Here is a 20,685-nt window from a genome sequence, read left to right as displayed (position 1 = left end):
GATAAATAAGACTTATTGTGCACACACTCTTTTGGGCTGCAACATCATTGCTCAAATGCTCCACACACTTGGAGGAGAACACCAATATCCAGAATCTGTTATGTTAGCTAATATATGGCTGCACTGGCATGCATTACTTGACCGGGACATAGACATTCTGTGTTACACTCATATATATATATAATTGAGAAATTACTGTTGAGAACAGTAGTTCTCCAGAATAGCTTACGTTAGGGTGACCAGGCGTCCTCTTTTACCCGGACATGTCCTCTTTTTTAGACTTAAAAAATTGTCCGGGTGGAATTTCACAAACGTCCGGGATTTTGTTTTTCTAGAGCTTCCATAGAATACATAGAAACTACTCCCGCCCTCCCCTACTCCGATTGGTTTGCTTGAGTGAGAAGGGGGCGTGGTGAAGTAGCCTCAAATATTCTGATTGGACGGTCTGACTGTAGAGCTACCGTTATTGGTCGATAACCTCTGTAAACATTTAATTGGTCAGTCTGCACGTCAGTAGTCCTTGTTTACGTCAGAGGCAAAGCTCATGTACCTACCCTCATCTCGAGCAGCTATGCCGAAACGCTAATGTAAGTTCTCGGGTGAATTAAAAAAGAAATTCCCATGTTTTGTGTAGCAAATAAAGGTGGAAAGGACCTACAAGCACACATAGGTTCAGCTATAACGGCAGCGAGGGGCGTGACCTCATCATAAAATTCGGCTGGATTAAGGTATCTCAGTAGGCAGCATGTTTGAGGTGTCTACCTAGGTGTCGGAAGCGCGCCCACTATGACGTAAATGACGTAAATGCTCTCTATGTAAACAGCTCACTAGGCTTTTGGACAGACCCAATGTGTTGTCCTTATCTGGCCATGTGGATTTTCTAGTTAAGGAGTTCAAAAGTGCAGTTATTTATAAATAAATCAATGATCCCAGTCCTACAAAGCACTGCATGTATCCATGGCACATGCTTCCTTTATGAACAGGGTGATAGTACTGATAGTGTGGTGATATTTTAATGTTAAAATGTGCTAAAATTGTAGCATAGAACTGCAAGGAATGTCATAACAGCACCTCATTAGTATACCATGGAACGCTATTAGAATAGCAACTCATTAGAATAGCATCTCATTTGAATATCATGGAATCCAAGTGCATTCCTCCCTGCTGAATATCTCCACATCTCTCAGCCTCCTTGGTCCTTGTTTACATTCGTTCAGTTCAAAGATGGCTTCCCTAAATAGGCAAATGAGGCCTCATCCTCACTTTATTTAAAAAAAAAGGAAAAAAAATCCATCAGGAAAAAGATTTCCTTTTTGGCCTCAATATTGTTTTACTTGCGGTTAATACATAAAAATAGACAATAACCATGTGGAACCAATAGCAGCACCACGATAAGGTTACAATTAAAATAGGAGTAAGCTGAGATAGGATAATTCACACAATTAATATATGGTTCTTTTGTCAAACATGATGATGTTTTCCACAAAGAGTCAAGCGTGCCCTAAATTTGTGTCTTATAAGTCAGTCTGGGCTGATATATTTAAGCCCAATGATCTGTAGCTCTGCCTTTACAGTCTGCAAATGCCAGAACATTCTGGAATGCATTGTAAAGATATATTATAGGCATTAATATGGAGTTGGTTCCCCTTAACAGCTATAACAGCAGGTTTTGAAAGTCTGCAGAGCATTTTATGCACTGTGCACATCAGCACTCGGGACCCTACTTTGTATTTTATGTGATGTGCTATTTAATGGCTGAATTGCTGTGGTTCCTAAATGTTTACCCTTTTCAGTAATACCTCTCACATTTGATTGTGGAATATCTACGAAGGAAGATATTTCACAAACTGACTTGTTAGAATGGTGGCATCCAACTACAGTACCACACTCAAATTCAGTGAGGTATTTTGAATGACCCTTTCTTTCAAAAATGTTTGTAAAGATTAGTGTAGCGTTGAATTGGGCGCCCCTGAAGTAAACTATTGATAGCAGGTTCTAGCCCTCCTGTCTAATACTATGACCAGACATTGCTGCTTTCAAAGTCTGGGGTTTTCGCTCAGGAGATTGGAATGACCTTTTCAAAAGCTATTTTCTGTGGTCATTCAGCCATTTTTGCACAGAGGTATTCTTTGTGTTATTGGAGTTTTAAGCGACAACCCAGTTTCACACTCCCTGTAGAGGCGGCCAGGTTTCCTCTCTAAAATATCTTGGTGTAGGGCAGCGTCTACAATGCCATGCAATTTTAACGATGTCCCCGGGCCTTTGGAGACAAAATAGCTTTGCAGCCACACATAAACTACCACCACACCATTTATATCTTTGTTTTTAGACAAATCCAGTTTCAGTATGTTATTAAAAACATTGTATTGTTGTCTGAGATTATCTCAGCTCCAGTGACACTGAGATTACAGGTTAGCCTCTGGTTAAATTAAGGGTTTTTGTATAACTTTTATGGAAGATAGAATTGTCATAGAATTGGATGCAGTGGAGCAGCCAGATTTTGGACCATTGTTGTGAGGATTTGATGTAATACAACCACTAGAGCATTAGTGAGTCAAGGTTTGTATGCTGATTGTGTGTATATATATATATAAAATGTATCACATTTACCACACACACACACACAGAAGAGTGGGTAACAGCCCCTGAAACCAGAGAGCATTTGTGGGTTATGTGCTTTGCTCAAGGGTACCACAGCTCTGAAAGCTGAAGGAGGAGATGTGCCGTCACTTCCCCAACCCCGTTTTTCCTGCCAACTGATGGTCTCTAACCTTTAAGCCACAGCTGCCCCCACTACTGACATTAGTCATTAATTGTCAGCTTTAAGTTCATAGACAGTTATTTTCTTAACACTATTTAACCAAATTATTAAACAAATAGTAACTCTGTTTGGTTAAAGTGTCTCCGTGTGGCCCTGCAGTTTCCGGCAGAGTAACACAGAAGGTCAGTACGGGTCATTGCTATGGTCTTGTAACCTAGTGCTGATGCTGTTTTAAGAACAGAGGGGCACTAATGAACTGACCTTGGGAGTGCACGCTGGACTTTGACACAAAGAAACTGTTGGTTCAGACAAAGTGAATGTAATGTGTTGTCTATTCTAAGCATTAGACCAAACCTCTATCGCTGTATGTGTCATAAAAGACATAGAAGGAGAAACATAGAAGTGTTATCATTATATATATAAATTAGTGTTGTCGGTCAATTAAAAAAATTAAAAAATTAATTGCAGTTTTCTGAAATGAATCACATTGTCTCTTGTTAAGACTGAAGCTTTTAATAATTTTAATAAAATATACAAATCAATGTAAGATCAACACAATGGAATATTTAGATTAGTAGTGTCTATCAATTTAATAATAGAATTTCAAAAATAAAGCTAAAATGGCCATTCTTGCTTGTATTTTTGGGAGCGAGATGAATGTGCAGGGTGATATGCATGACAAAGTGACTACAGGATACTTTTTTTTTACCTTTATAAAAATACCTCTAAAATACATTTAGAATTTTTGAATTTGAATCTCTTAATTTGCTGAGTAAAAGTTTCAGGGGGAGGTTTTACATTGGACACAGAAGCTTTAATAAAGGAAATTAACACTAAAGCACAGCTTGTGGCTCAATAACAGATGGATTAAGCCATAAAGAAGATGAAAGAAGAGCTGTGTGTGCAGGCGGCAGTAACCCAGCGAGCAGGGAATGTTCCCACAACTTTGCTAGCATTACCCAAAAGGTCTAATAAAGTTTTTAAAAAAGCATTTTAGCCTAATGTTAGCCGAACGTTTTGTTTAAAATTACAAACATTATTAAAGCATTCATTGAACATTTGACTAAAACATTAAAAATAAAAAAAACTTTATTGGAACTTAGCCAAAGTTGTGGGAACATTACGTGCTAGCTGGGGAGGCACTATTCAGAAAGAGAGAGAGAGAGAGAGAGAATTATGATATTTAAATAAAATGCAGTCTACCTTCTAAACACAACAGTAGAGACACTGTTTATATCACTAGATGAAACCGCTAATACGTCACTAGAAATTAAGGTGACCAGACTTCCTCTTTTACCCGGACATGTCCTCTTTTTTAGACTTAAAAAAATGTCGGAATTTCACAAACGTCCGGGATTTTGTTTTTCTAGAGCTTACATAGAACTTCGAGAAGCGTTTCGTTCACAAACTAGTCCCGCCCTCCCCTACTCCTATTGGTTCGCTTGAGTGAGAAGGGGGCGTGGTGCAGTAGCCTAAAATCTTCTGATTGGACGGTCTGACTGTAGAGCTACCGTTATTGGTCGATAACCTTCTCTGTAAACATTTAATTGTCCAGTCTGCACGTCAGTAGTCCTTGTTTACGTCAGGCAAAGCTCATGTACCCCCCCTCATCTCGAGCAGCTATGCTAAAATGTAAATGTAAGTTCTCGGATGAATTAAAAAAGAAATTCCCATGTTTTCCCATGTGTAGCACATAAAGGGGGCCTACAGAGCGCTGAACTTTCTCACAGTGGCTCCCCAAGCCTAGGCCTGCCTCGTCCAGTCATATATCATGTGTTTAGCATAAGGCTAATAAGTGTCCTCACCTCCCTGCATCACTGTACACCCTAAAATGCAATATTATATTACACACACACAGTAGTGATTAATGAATCTGTGATTCCCTAACGATATCACCTAACTGCACCAGTGGGGAGCCTGTGTTTTTTTGAAAGAGGATATGACAAACAGCTTGTGATGCCTGCAGAAATTTCTTTTCATTCCTTGACATCTGCGGTGTGTTTCCTTAAAAAGTGTTTACTCATAAGCGAGCTGGATGGAAGCAGCAGCAGCAGCAGCTGCACACGTTTTTGTGGTTTTCCAAATATATCTCTAGTCTTACCCTGCGCCTCCACGAGCCTTCAGATTCTGCCTCTCGGCTCTAGGCTGATCGCACATTATAATACGAAAACTAATTCTTGGCTCATATGACCGCTGTAAGCCTCCAGGGGTGAGCTTTGAAAGCTTGCTTTAGCTCCTATACAGCCAGCGAGGAGCATCACAAGCTGTGATTCATCCTTCTTGAGCGGTGGCCAATTCTGAGCATCGAGTCCCTGCTGCTGAAAATAGTCAGAAAAACGGTGAAAGACTTTCACCCACAAGGAGCTCACCCAAAGATGACCTGTTCCTCAAGGTTCTACCCTGAACAGCATGTAGAAGCTAATCTGGTTTTCCAGGATACAGAGGAACACAAAACACAGGTGTGGGTTCTAGAGCCTCTGTAGGTGCTCCTGAGTGATAGGACGGTGTAATAAAGGGAATAACTGTGGTTTACACCAGCTCTTTTCAAAGTGGAGGCTGGGTTACACCGGGGTGTTTAGATGCAAAGCTCCCCATTCATCTCTTAACTCACTCACTGACACACTCATTCACATTTAACAAAGTCCTTAATTCAGTTTTATATAGGTGTCTTCATACTCACATCTGGCGGCACAGTGGTGCAACAGGGGGTGTCGCAGTCACACAGCTCCTGGAGGTTGTGGGTTCGATTCCCTCTCCGGGTGACTGTCTGTGAGGAGTTGGTGTGTTCTCCCTGTGTCGGCGTGGGTTTCCTCCGGGTGCTCCGGTTTTCTTCTCACAATCCAAAAACATGTCAGTAGGTGCACTGGTGACTCAAAAGTGTCTGTAGGTGTGAGTGTGTTGCCCTTTGAAGGACTGGCGCCCCCTCCAGAGTGTTTTCTTACCTTGCGTCCAATGATTCCATGTAGGCTCCTGACACACTGGACTCCGGACCCATAGCGGTGGAGTTTTAAAGAGGAGATCTTCAGCAGCAGCTGCTACCTGTTGAGTGAGTGTGTGAAACTCTCCAAATGTGTGAGTGACTGGGTGAAACTCTCCACATGTGTGAGTGACTGGGTGAGTGGCCAAACCATCAATGCCATTCAGCAGTACAGAAAAAGATAAGAATCCTGTTAGCACTTAGCGTGTTTTTACCTGAGAACCCCAGGGACAAAGGGAAAGTGTATTTTTGGAGGGAAAGTAGCAGCAGAAGGTAAAACATTCCTTAGGCAGTTTTCCTTAGGCAAAGCCACACTGCTGGACTGTGGCCTGTCTGCTTTATCATGGTCAGCAGTAAGGGTTAATGGACACAGGGATTGGATAATTTAAATGGACTGTTGTGCAGGGGTAATTAATGAGGGTTACGGAGCTGTTCTCCATTAAACAGCTCTCTCTTAACACCTCTCTCTCTCTCTCTCTCTCTCTCTCTCTCTCTCACTTTCTCACACTTTCTCACTGTCTCTTTCCTTCTCTTCCACACTTTCATTCTGTTTTGCTCTCTCCACCTCTCTCCCCTGTTTTTCTGTGTATGAATATGTCTTGCCCTGGGCAGTAGCTGAAAGCCCCAGTGGATTCGGAGTTTCAAGAAGATGCGCTGGGACCAGCGCAATCAGAGAGTTCTAATGGAGGTAATTGCTGTTTGTCATCCTTCATCCCTCGCTCTCTCATTCCTGCTGTGGCCGCACTCACTCTAGCACAACAAGAGACAATGAGAGAGAGAGAGAAGAGGAGGGGCAGGGAGAGAGGAGAGGAGAGGGAGAGGGAGGGAGAGAGGGAGGGAGGGGGTGAGAGAAGAAACAGAAACAGAGGAGCAACTCACTGGAGCAGTCATTTTCTCTCCTTCCAGACATGGAGCATGCCTGTGAGTGTTTATTTCGCTCTTCAACTCTGTGTGTGTGTGCGTGTGTGTGTGTGTGTGTGTGTGCCAAGAATATATCAGGAACTTGTCTTGTCTTCCTTGTAGGGACCACTGACTGGTCCCCACAGTGTAAATCATTGGATTTTAAGGTGGACATGTTTTAAGGAGGGGTTAAAGGGTTAAAGTTAGGCTTAGGTTTGAGGTAAAGTTAATAGTGAGTCTCCACAAAATGAATGGAAGTCTATGTAATGTCCCCACAACTCAAAGGTACCAGATTGTGTGTGTTGAACAAAGTTTCTGAGCTGGTGTGAGCGCTGATAATGAGAGTCAGTCATATGTGATGTTGCTAACCTGTGGTCATATGTAGTTACACATGGGCATTTTTTTTTATGGTGGAAGATATGGGACGCGTCTCATGATCCATTCACACGCTGCGAATCCATGGAACATGATGGGTTTTATCTTGAATAAACAGAGTGTGTTGTACAGTGCTGTTTTACAGTCAGATTATTTTTGGTCCACATCATATGATGTGGTCAGCTGAGGTCACTCTACGTCTGTGAATGGCAGGATCTTATAATGTACCTATTATGAAATGTCTTTAACGCTTCAATCAAAGTGTTTTGCAAGTAGAAGGAAACTTCAGAGTGTGTCATCTCTTTGACAGGCAGTTAGCGAAGCCTGCAGCTTGTTGAGAGTCCAGTACTGGTCAGATTCAGAGTGACATTCATTTTCTACATCACATGAACACATCAGCTCCGTTTTATGTTGAATGAAAATGCTACAATTAATGAACCAATAGAAATGCTCCAAAATGACATGGATTTATATCATTGTTCATTAAAACACAATGCTTTCTTGTAAATTTACCGTTTCAGAGCTAGAGTTTAAGGTTAATGTTCTGGACAGGGACAATAATGTAGTTTCGGAGTGAACTCTGATCTAAATGTGGTGCAGACTCAGTCCTGAGCAGTGTAGCTTTGAGGGGAATCTTTGGTCCAGATGTTTTGCAATTCAAATATCATGATTAGTAAAATTCTCAACATGTTTTAGACATTTGCATTCCCTTTTTATGTGCTGGCATGCAAGATAGATAGATAGATAGATAGATAGATAGATAGATAGATAGACGTTCATAGATAGATGTTTAAATATAGATAGATAGATAGATAGATAGATAGATTGTATGAGGATAGATAGATGTGTATAGATAGATAGGTAGGTAGGTAGGTAGGTAGATAGATAGATAGATGTTTGTATGAGGATAGATAGATGTGTATAGATAGATAAATAGATAGACGTTCATAGATAGATGTTTAAATATAGATAATTGGATGGATGGATAGATAGATAGATAGATAGATAGATAGATAGATAGATAGATAGATAGATAGATAGATAGATAGATAGATAGATAGATAGATAGATGTTTATAGATAGATAAATGGATGATTACTTCCAGAGGCCTTGTGGAGTCCATAGCTAATAGTCAGAGCTGTTTTGTGGACACATGGAGAACCTTCACTTTATGCAGGTGGTTTTAATGGTTTTAATGTTATGGCGGATCAGTGTAGATACAGATGTGTAACAGAAGTGTGCTCAAAAGCAGGTGAATACTAATACAATCATATACTGATACGAGCCAGCCATTCTGATATAACACCAGCAGCTTTTTTGTTCATTTCCTTTTATCAGTAACTGCTTTTAGACAGCACCACATCCTTTCAGACCCCCCATGTGTTGAGTTGCCTTCTCACAGTGAAAGGATGTACACAGAGGGATGTGATCTGAAGAAACATTGGAGCTTGCTTTTCTTTTGCCTCTCAAAGATGAAAGCTTCAGGTGCTGTTTATCTGATGGAGACCACTTTGACGGTCTAAAAGGTCTTGCATGGTTGTTAGAAGTCCAGTTTATTGAACTCCTGTCTTCTACACAGCTTGAGCAGAACACAACACTATAAAATAGGAGCCAAGACTCCTAATACTGCAAATTTAATGGTGCCTCCAAATTCAGAGCAAATTTAATGGTTCCTCACATGTTTATTCTGGGCTTCATGGCAGGATATTTCAGCTCTGGTTCATGTGGACCACCAGCTTGCCCATACTTTTGTTCTCCTGCGCTCTTGACACACCTGGCCCTGGTAATCTGTGCTCTACAGCTCTGTAGCCCCTCATTATCTGGCTCCGTTGTGATGGGAATGGGAATAGAAAGCCGTGAGCTGCGCGGGCTGGAATAGCAACCTCTTTACTCACAGGCTTTACATGACGTCTCTTCCATTATTTCTATGTCAGTCCTGCCATTATACAAAGCTCGGAGTGTCAGCAATGTCAAAAACGTTGTGGTAAATTATACAACATGGTTTTATAGAAAAATATACAATGAGAATACGACTTCTTTTTATAGAAGTTTAGACATATTTATACATGCATTTTCTTTTACTTAAATCTCTTTTGTAATTATAGTCATGAAAAACACAAGAGAATTCCACCTACAGAGAGCAGCAGTTCAAAAGAATTGAAGGCAGTCCTGGGTAACTTCACAATCCAAGACCATGTATTCACTCTGGGTTTCTCTTGTACACTGCATTGCATTGCTTTGCTCCCTCTGAAAGAGCATGCTTCAGAACGGTTTTATTGAGACGGACAGCTGGGGTAAAACACCTCAGTGCCTTGCGTCATTGTATCATTAGGTCCCAGAGTGGAACATCACCACAGAAGCCATGATCCTCAGGGAGCAATTCTTGTCAACATATATACATTGCCCTTGCACATACATGGATAACATAATAATATAATAGTAATTAATTACTATTTTTAGATGTTTATTAGATGAAGAATTATCTTCCTTTGTAGTCCCTGAATGATCCCGTTTATACTGCATGGAATGGGTACTTCATATGGGGGCAGTCATGTTTAAAATAGATTAATGCTGCATTCCATTTGAACTCTGAATTTGGATGTCTGATTTTCCAAGTTCTAAGTAAGAAATTTAATCTGGAATTCCCACACAAGTCAGAATTCCTAATAGAACCTCAACCTGAGTTCAGTGTCCAAGATGGCTGCCGGCATAGGATTACTGTGTAGCAGTAGTATCATACAGTTTATTATGTATTCATGTATTATTAAATCAGTCGCACACACTAATGTCCAGCTGCTGTTTGTGGATGTGTTTCCGTGATGTGTAGATGCATACCTGGGACACATGCTGCTTTCCATTTGAACTCAGATGTCAGAATTTCCAAGTTTCTAGGCAATTAACATTAACTGCAAAAGGCAGTAGAATCATACAGTTTATTAGCACTTCTTATTAGCGCTTATTATCTAACAGTGCTATAACAGTCTAACAGTGATAAAAAATAATTTGAACTCGGATGTTGGAATGTCTGAGTTTCAATTTGGAAATTTCAACTGAAACTCCCCACAATTTCGGGAGAGCCTCACCAACCCAGAGTTCAGAATCCAAGATGGCAGCCTGCATATTAACAGTATGTTAAAGCAGTTGTATCTTAAAGTTTATAAGTGCTTCTATGTATTTGTATGTTGTGCATACAGTACTTCATCCATTATCTGTAAGCGCTTATCCAATTCAGGGTCGCGGGGGTCCAGAGCCTACCTGGAATCATTGGGCGCAAGGCAGGAATACACCCTGGAGGGGGCGCCAGTCCTTCACAGGGCAACACAGACACACACATTCATTCACACCTACGGACACTTTTGAGTCGCCAATCCACCTACCAACGTCTGTTTTTGGACTGTGGGAGGAAACCGGAGCACCCGGAGGAAACCCACGCGGACACGGGGAGAACACACCAACTCCTCACAGCCAGTCACCCGGAGCGGGAATCGAACCCACAACCTCCAGGCCCCTGGAGCTGTGTGACTGAGACACTACCTGCTGCACCACCGTGCCGCCTCATACAGTACTTTCCAACTTTTATATGTTTCCATGGTGTTTGGATGCATATCTCATAAAGTGCTTTTCAACTGGAATCGCTAACAACGCTAACCAGGGACAAGCTAACAATGACAAACTGGAGCATTGGGTTTTTTAAATGTTTAAATGGAATGCAGCATTAGTACAGAACTTCTCATACAGGCTACAGTTAGTGTTATGACTGTTTCATTATGTAAAGAAGATTCACTGAAGGCATGTTTGATAAAAGCCTTGTTGCCTCCTCTTGCATTGGACCGGCTTGTTGTCCATCTGCAGGTGTTGAACATTTACTGTAGGTTTCTCTCTGCTGATGGCATCATTAGCTTCCGTTTCCCTGCACTTTGAAACCTAATGCTCTCCCTGTGATGCGCTATTATTAAATGTCCTACATTTCCAAATAAGAGCCATCCTGGCTGGGGAGAAAACACTTACAGGCAGGATGTCAAATATTGATTGACAAGGTTCTTGCAGTACCTTTGTTGTGCCTCAGTGGTGGGTAAAAGGCCCAACAGTAGCCAGAGCCATAACAGATTTGTAAAGCCATTTACAAGCTGTCTACTGTCCAGCACTGTCGCTGACCCAAGCACTCTAAAGATTCTCGGCATCGGTTTTAATGGCCGGCTTATTTAATTTTGCAGCAAAATATCAGCTCATAACTAATTGTATGGTGACAGAATTTTTATCGTTATATATTAGAGCACACTAATTTTGAACGGAAACATCTGAACTGGCTGGTTCATACTGGGTGGGTGTCATGACAATGTCACTGAAAAACACATCTTTAAAATGGAAATTATACAGAGGCAAATATGTTCACAAAGGTAATCCATAAAGAGATTTTATTCCAAGCCATTTTGTAGGATTTCTACTGGTCCATCTGTCATGAACTTTCACACAGTGTAAAGAGCACTTGATGAAATGAGATGAAAGAAGTAGAGAACATATAGACATGTTTTTCTTTGGACATTTTCAAAATAACAACCACATCCCTGTTTATATAGATGTGTAATGCTGCTATTTTCACTTTATGATTGTTTCAGAGCATTTTTTTTGCCTTCACTCTTGCATCCACTAACTGAAATGCATCCTCATTTTGGCTCAGATTGGGGCTTGATAAAAATCCATAACAGTTTTAGCAGAGTATTTTTGATCAATCGCCCTAATTCATCAAAGCCACGCATGATCTAATCTGATAATAAGCAAATTTCACAGACTATTTTGATATTTATCAATTTATACTTTGGCCTAGATATCTGTTCCAATAAACTCCTGGCACAACAGTTAAGCAAATGTGAAAAATACAGGATTTGCAGCTAAATAATAAAAAATATCAAGAAAATTTACAACAGGAATAATAATAAGAACGAAAATTCCCACAATGCTAAGAGTTTGTGTAAACTGCACCTGTACTAAAGTGGAAGGTTTTTTTAATGTACACTGATATAAACACTGTGTCTAATCTAATATGTATTATATGACTGATACTGCACAAAAATAAAAAAATACACAAATCTAGTTCATTAAAAAGAACTAATATACTGCAATAATACACCGTCAAATATGTTATTTTCTGAGAATATTCACACTACACAGTCACATCATTCTGTCATTTTTTAATCAAATTCTAGAAGTTTATTTATTTTTTCACATTTTCCATTTGTTGTAATTTTAACCCTATAAGTTCATGTATCCATCTCTTGACTTCACATTTTGTCTAGAAGTTCTGCCATTGGCTCACAACTCTTAGATTTCCATATTTTAATGGTCTCACTACAGAAAATGGGCATGAAATAGGCACTGGTAGGCTGTGCTTGATTTTTCATACTGAAGCTGATTCATCAACTGTGCTCGAATGTCTGCTTGCTTCCACTTTGTAGGAAGCGTTCATGAATGAGACAATGACAAGTTGGTATGATATATCTGCATTTGAATTCATGCAACATTGATTAATAAGGGCCATTGTACTGATGCAGGGGTTTTAATATATTTAATTCACTTTTTATCTATAACTTGGCATTTATATCAGCAAGTCTCACTAGGCATCTTCTTATGAAATACCAGAGTAATCTGGTATTTCTTAGTGAACAATGAGAAGTGAAAAAAGCAGGATGAGAATGAATTATGTCTATGATAAGAGTAAACTAACAGTAAGTAATCACTGAAAAGAAACTATCTGAGAAACAGGAAGTATGGCGTGTCTATGTCTCTGATTGATTTAATTCTAATTAGCCGCCTCATGATGGGATGGCTTTACTGGCATTAGCAATTCTTCTGTCCTTGAGGGACAACAGCAACAGCTGCAAATGCATCATTAAGTACTGAATCTAAAACTTTCATTAGTTGTTAGTGCATGAAATCATACAACAACAACAACAACAACAACAACACACGACTGGCAATGAGCTCGGTATAAAACAGACTGTAAAATTCCTACCCAAATCATCTGCTACAGATATATACTCTATACCTGCAGAGTAAAGCCAATAGTATACGTAGATATAAACAGTTGATGTCCAGGCGTACAATAGCACCATAGCTTTAAAGCAACACTACATAGTATTTTTTACTTTGAAATGTCAGCTTCAAAATCATTGTGACGCTTCACTGACTTGTAATAGGGAGAATATAGCCTCTGTTGTTTCCATTCTTGGCTCAGCACTGCAGAAACAGCACTATGTAATTTTTGAGGAGTGTGAACTCAGAAAACATCTGTTGATTGATTGGTAGTTTTGTTCACTGGAAATCATGTGACCCCTACCCTTATCGTGACCCCCTCTTCCTATCATCAGTCACTTTCTCTACAATAAACCACTTTGTTTGTAATCTATGATTGAATTATATAGACGTTTTTGGAATGTATTTGCAATATTCCCATTAATTAGAAAAAGTTGGCAAATGGGACACCAAGGATTGTATAGAACTGAATCCATTTCACTCACTCTTCTACTGTGACCTTAGACCTGTGGATGTTTTTTGGCCATCCACAGTTATCCATTTGCATACACCCATGGGAAACAAAAATCTATATTTTCCAACACTTCAGAGCTTTATCGCAGGACTTGCGGTTAATGAATAAATCATCCGAGGAGAGGAAAGAACTAAAGAGCACCACTTAAACAATAATTACCCAATATTTTTGTGCTGAGATTGCCGGTTAATATTTTATGAAGCCCTCCTCCTGCCTTTGTGGATGTTGTTGTATTTATATTCCATGCGTAGCCTCAGACCTGCAATTTTAGTTGACTGTGGCGCACTCCACAGACATCAGGGTCATCATTTTGATTGGCACCATCTCATGGCTGAGTCAGTGGCTGCTGGGAGCTGGGTTTACGGCATACTAATGCTTCTATCAAGCACTTTCCACCGCCAGTGAGAGCGCTGCAGCTTGCCTCGGCTCTCATTATGGGAAGTAGCTTATCTAGATTGAAACATTAGCATTGTATTAGCATTTAGAGGTTGCTTTTGTGTTGATGGGAGGGTACAGCCGAGTGGAAAGGTCTACTCCGGCCTGTCTGCCATCGCTGCCTTCGCATATGCACTTAGGCTCTACTCCAGAGCAAATGGACAGGGCTTTCTCTTCCTCACTCAGTCAGGACTCCTGTCTCTTGGGATATTTGACCACTCTGGAATTCGGGCGAAGGCATTTCTGAACACAGATGGGGGAACACTATGGTACGTGCACCAACAATAACTCTGTTGAGAATGCTTAATGTGAAACTGGAAACTTATATTAGAATCATACTGATATGATACTGGCAACAGATAAGTTCAGAAATATAGACTTTGACAAAAGTAATGACATATGGGTTGATTGAGTTCATTAGTAAATTTGATGGGCTTTTTTTTGCTATATATGTTTATTATAACAATAATAATACATTTTTATTTGAAAATGTGTCTTTCAAGAGACCCAAGGACACTGTACAATAGATGATAAAATAAAAATAGAAAAATAAAATAAAAATAAAAAAAAGAAAAGAAAAGAAAAATAAAATGTTTGTCTCTATTTGCATTAAACCCTTTAAAAATCTAATTGGCTCCATAAATACTTCTCAATTTTTGCTCTCAGTCTTTCAACACATTACTGACTTGTTTTGAATAATGAATATAAATATCTCACAGGAAGAGTTGTTTTATTTTGAAGGATTTACTGGATAATAATAGAGTAGATAGAGGAACTGAATCTTAATAAACGAAAATTTAATAAATGGAAGCTTTGCAAAGAAGAAAGGTACACAATTGTTCAAACAGAGAAATTTTCATGAGCGGTTTGGCACGGGAATGTGGGCTCAATCCCCCTCTCTGGAGACTGTATTAGAAGTTTGGGGTGTTCTCTCTGTGTCCGCATGGGTTTCCTCCAGGTGCTTAGTTTTCCTCCCACAGTCCAAAAACACATGTTAATAGGCTGATTGGCTACTTAAAAACGCCCACAGCTGTGAGTGTGTGAGTGAATATATGAGTGTGTGGTGCCCTGTGGTGGACTGGCACCCTGTCCATTGTGTGTTCTTGTCCTGCACCCAGTGATTCCATGTAGGCTCTGGACACATCTTGAATCTGAACAGGATGAAGCAGTTTTAGAATATGAGTGAATGAAGAAATGAATGAATAATTACTGTGGTGGAGGAGACTCAAGATAATATGTCTCCAAAATGGTGGTACACAATGACCTCTTGACCTGAGCGCGGTCAGCAGTAGGTTTCTAACAAAGAAATCAAAACATAAAAGCAGTTATTGAAGTCGGTGACAGCTATGTACAGCTATATTTCGCCTGGGGTTTTCACTGGAATACTTCATCTGTTATACACCTCACATTCTTCCATTCTCCACTACAAGGTGGCCACTTTTTTCTTACATACTCCCCAGGATTATATTTTTGAATAAGGTTGTTATTAAATGATAACTCACCTGATGTTTACAACTGAGTGTAAAACACAATGAACTGCGTATGTAATGAGTCATACTCGTATTGTGGTTGATGCTTAAATGTTCTCATTATAACAAATTTGTTCAGAGGTATAAGGAGATAACTACAAAATGTTTTGGATTAGAAGTAATTTCTTTGGCATTTGACCTGGAACCAAGGTCTCGTTATGACTTTATCATAAAATCTCGCTTCACTGACCAGGCCAGCTCAGAAATTTTCAAGCAGAAAGTAAACAGATGACCAAAAGATGGCAGTGTTTTCTAGAAGCTGATTGAGTTGGAGTTGGAGGAGGTGCTTCTGAGCGTTGGTGACTCACCAAGCAGCCTCTATAAATGATTTGTATCAAGAATACATTACAAGATGCTGTGAGTCAGCACTGAGCATGGATGTCTAGTTTGTTCTGTCTTCTAAAGCATATGCTGCACCATGTATGCTGATTCTTAATACTGTAATGATGGTGTCTAACAAAATGCTACGGCTGCATTTAAAGGGTTAATACTCTTTATTGAACTGGTGTCTCACCAACTGCCTTTACATAGGCTCAGGGACGACTAACCCAGCTCATAACACAAAATGAGAAGAAGGAGAGGACACACTGTGACTGAGTCACTTAAAGGTACATAACACAATATGTTTTTACCGTAAAATTACAGCTGAAAATAATTGTGATGTGACCTGTAAAAGGGAGAATAGAGCCTCTGTTGTTGCTAATCTGGGCTCAGGACTGCAGAAACAGCACTATGTAACTTTTGGAGGAGAGTAGGAACCAACCCCCCATTGATTTCAGTACGTTCATTCATTCATGGTCTATAACCAGTTATTCATTTCACTTCTGACAGACATTCACTCACTCACATCTCTGGGCATATTTGAGTTGCAAATTCACCTACCAACGTGTGTTTTTGGACCGTGCGAGGAAACAGGAGCACCTAGAGGAAACCCATGAGGACAGTGGGACAACACACCAAACTCCTATCAGTCACCCGGAGCGGGTCTTGAACCCATGTGACCGTGACACTAATTGCTGCGCCCCCGTCCTGCACTGATTTCAGTACAAGGCTGTTGAAATGAATTACATTAAGGGGAGTTCTAGGAGCAAAAATAAACAAATATCTAATGTTCCTTTAACAACTCAAAGCCAAATTCACAGTACACCAACCAACATGGAAAACACATCTACACATCTAAAACAGCATAACAAGTATTAACACTACAAGTAAATTCTTACTTGCCCATGAGACATGGTGGCGGCCATTTTGTACAGCCTCACCCACTTACCATCCAAAGGAAGTTTGAGGGCTGTGTCAACTGTTGAAGGAATTAGATCAAACAGTAAGGTCAGTGTAGTCTGGGTCCTAGTGCGGTCATTTCATATAATGTAAGTGCTTTTTGAATAATTGCACTATAGTTACATCATTGTTTATAAAGGCTGAGGTTGATTGGATGCTACAAAATAACATTCTTCCAATGCAAATATTTGTACAGTTTGATGAGAATTATATATGACACTTTGACAGTTTCCCCTGCTTGCTTCTGTACAGTGTGTGTGTGTGTGTGTGTTTTCGTAAGAGCACACTAGGTACTCTATCAGGCCTTGTCGGAGTGTTAGCTGATCAGAAACAGGCAGGGTGTGCTATCGACCTGACGTACAGTTACGGTCATCCTCTGACCATTAAGGGCAGCAGCTGCTGACCTCAAGGGGGAAGTGCTTTTAAAAGCCCTGGCCAAGAGAACTGCTGAACTAGTACTATGTCTACATGTATTAGCATAGCATGCTTAAAGCTTAAACATTTAGGGGATATTAGCAGACTGTTGTACAGCCAGTGCTATTTTTTGGCAGCTGATTTTTAGTTTTAGTCTTTTTGACCAATTCGCATTAGTTTAAATCTCATTTTAGTCATTTTAATCATTATTAGTTTTAGTCTAGTTTTAGTTCACCATATAAAATAGTTTTTTTGCTGTGGATTTTTAAAGCTTTTACTATTTTCGAGGTTTTAATTAATACTATAACTTTCATAATTGTTACATTTAAAAACAAACCAACATCCAAAATTCTGAAAAGGATCAGGGCACTTTTTTCAAATGCGTTTTGCACATATTTAAAGCTAATATTTTAATTTCAAAATGCGCTGCAAACTGAGACTGAATCGACTCCAAACTGAGTCGACTCCAAGTGCCTCAACTCTATGAATCATTGGCCAACAGTTCAAACAAGCGACTCTCTGGGGAATCATTTTGTTGAGAGTCAACTCATCTTCCCTATTCCTGCAGGCTGCTTTCATTGCCCTGCCACAGCAAATAAAGTGAGCATTTTCCTGTTTTATTTACTTGTGATATCCTGTTTCCAAACCAGAAATAACAACAACAAAAAAAAAAAACTAAACATCCCCCCTCAACTGTCAACTGCTGTGAAGTTCCAGTGCTTTGAGAAACAGAACAGAATGAAAGCATTAGTATCACTTTCTCTTTCAAACTAATTTCTGCCACCAATGGCAAGCCTAGAACCACCAGATAATGCCCTCTTTGTCCATAAAGAATAATTTGAATGAAATTGATTTTATCATTTTAGCTGAAGCATCTCTGAATGCCATCCTAGAAATCTCATCAGTAAAAGGTCAAAAATGGCATACACATGTAATGACAGAGTAATAAGAGTTCCAAGAGCTTTAAATGATAAACTATGCCATGGCTGAAATATACTGGCCAGTAATATATTCTAAGAGTGATTGATACCATGATAGATTTGTTACCGAGTATTGTATTTGACTGTGGTCTTGAGACAGCTGTTGTGGTTGAGGCTGTATTGTGGTAGTGTTAAGAAAGCTCAGGAAGAAGGGAAAGGGTGGGGTGCAGAGGCTTGATGAGAACTCATAGCAGAATGGTGTGTAAAACAATGCCTTCCATCTCCAGAGCAGCCTCATTTCCGTAAGCCTTCCTGCCTGGATCCCTCCCACTACTTCACTGCTGAGGGAAAGGGGAACCAAAGGCAGTAGCGCTTTTGGCCTTTTTTACAGGAAACACACACACACAAACAAGCACAATCCAGACACAGACACCACAGATCATGGCAGACCTGACATCGTGCTTGATTGCTAGCTCACAGTGGAAGCAACCGAACAGCCGACATTGTTCTAACTGATCTCAAAGGGGCTGGGAAATAGACTCTGTTCATGGTTCCTTTGGTTTGTTCCCAATACTTTTATGTCAAAAAATGTCTTTCATTTTTTCTTTTCTGAGTGTGTATCAACTTACTCTGAAAACTGCTTTATCTTTATGAAAGGTGCCAAAATGTTAGCTTTGGCACCATATATATATTCCCTGAGGTCAACTTTTGTAACAAATGTGTGCTTTTTAGTCCAAAAATATATTTTTTCACAACAATTATCAATAAACAGTGACCCTGAACTGGATAAGCGGTTACAGACATGTCTGACGACCACACTATATAGTGTCTATATCAAAAACAGGCCGGGCTGAGCCACTTTAACTCTTAACTGTACATGGTCAGAGCTCAATTCTTGTAAGCTATAGGCAGATACCTTGCGACGGACCTGTGCCTGGTCCAGGGTGTGTTCCGTCCTTTTGCATTCTGGGTAAGCACCAAAGCAGCTGTGACCCTGAACAGGATGAAGTGGTTACAGAAAATGAAAATTGAATGAACGAATGAATGTAGGCAGATATATCCCAGTAAACAAGGAACGTCCCTGGACGTTCAAAATAGGTCTAAATGTAGTCTGTCCGTCAAGGACATATTTTAAACGTCAATGGATGTTCAAATTTCATCTTAATAAGTTAGTTAAGTGGTGACCAATCGAAAACGTCAGTGGACGTCCAAAATGCGTTTTATACAAGTAATTTATTTCGGGACCAATTAATAACGTCAACGGACGTCCAAAATACGTCTAATAGACGTCTTTTCAATTTCTGTGTTTGGACGTCTTTTCAACTTTCATTATCAACCTTAAGAGAACGTTGATTAGACGGCAGTCATTACGTTATTTCAACGTTGAATCAACGGCTAAATGTTTACTGGGAAGTATTAGGCTTTGGGAGATTAAAAACAATTCAAAATAGAACTCACTTTTCAAATATGGGTTGTGGTTGGTGAGTGGTTAAGACCTTACTTAAAAAAACAAAACTCAAAACAAACATCAAGCAAACAGGTGACACCCCATATCTTCCCCCTTTAATGAAATGACAGAGGTGTTAGGCCATGCTAGTTTACTTCTTTTGACTCCAGCTTCCTCCTTATATAACCAATTTCATGCGTTAGTCTGAAAATAAACACACGTTTCCAAGATATCTTAGTGTTATGAAGATGAATGTAGGTCAGAAATAGCGAAGGAGCTCTTACTCGTGGCTCAAAACTAACATTTGTGTTGAGGGGCTGTAGCAAGGAGGAGCCAGGCAACTTCCTCTGTGTGACCTCTCACAGTTTTGCATTCAGTGTGTAGAAAGGAATGACAGGCATTTCGCTATGAAGAAGGCAGGCTAGTTTGTTTCTGACGAGCTTCCGAAGCATGGAGGAGCCTCGGTGAACGGCAGGACCTGAAATGAACGGACTTTGTGGCCAGAGTTGCCGGGGGAGTGGACGGCTATCAGATTAGTGAGAGAGACCGAGAGAGTCATGGGCCAGACCTCCGTCTCCAACTCCACTCACAGAAATAGCGGTGAGTCTCCTCAGGACGTTTAATTTCGCCTTTAGTTTTATATGTACACCGCTAGCTGCAAAAAAAAGCAGGCACGAAGCTTGTTTACGCGGTAAATATTCGCCGAAAACACAGTAAAAACGTCCAAGTGACGTTGACTTTAGAAAAGCGTTGGACTGAAATTTAACGTATTAAAATGCATTTTTGAGGACAGAAAGTAGAAGTAAGTTGCCTGAAGCACGAAATGACACTGGTATTGATGAGCTCCTTCACTTCATTACACCTTTGTTTACTATGTTTATGGAGTAACGTTAGTTAGGAACCTTCTTAGTAGGAACTTTGTTGACTACAAACCTTCAAACAACCTAAATCCTAACCCCCTCACCAATGCTCTTCCACAGAATACTTTTCTCTATGTTCACAACAGACACAGACCAAGGAAGTTGTGCTGTGATCTATCATCTGCAGAAGTTGATATTAAAGATAAAGCTGTAAATGTGTTTGAATGATATTGACTCAGAAA

At 39.9% G+C, this 20,685-nt stretch overlaps 1 protein-coding gene across 3 annotated transcripts in view; it reads left to right on the top strand.

Moving 5' to 3' along the window:
- phactr2 (phosphatase and actin regulator 2) overlaps window positions 1-20,685 on the top strand; it is a 60,344-nt gene that overhangs the window by 8,109 nt on the left and 31,550 nt on the right. The window contains exon 1 of one of the 3 annotated variants that reach the window (XM_066680098.1): window positions 19,970-20,183. The exons of the other annotated variants lie outside the window; for them this stretch is intronic. Coding sequence (XP_066536195.1) covers window positions 20,141-20,183 — 43 coding nt within the window. The 5' untranslated portion in view covers window positions 19,970-20,140. Of the gene's footprint in view, window positions 1-19,969; window positions 20,184-20,685 lie in introns of those variants that run through there. 3 annotated transcript variants of the gene reach the window in all.

The sequence above is a fragment of the Hoplias malabaricus genome, chromosome 8, assembly GCF_029633855.1.
Source record: "Hoplias malabaricus isolate fHopMal1 chromosome 8, fHopMal1.hap1, whole genome shotgun sequence".
NCBI lineage: Eukaryota > Metazoa > Chordata > Actinopteri > Characiformes > Erythrinidae > Hoplias > Hoplias malabaricus.
This window is presented reverse-complemented; position numbering and strand designations above follow the sequence as displayed.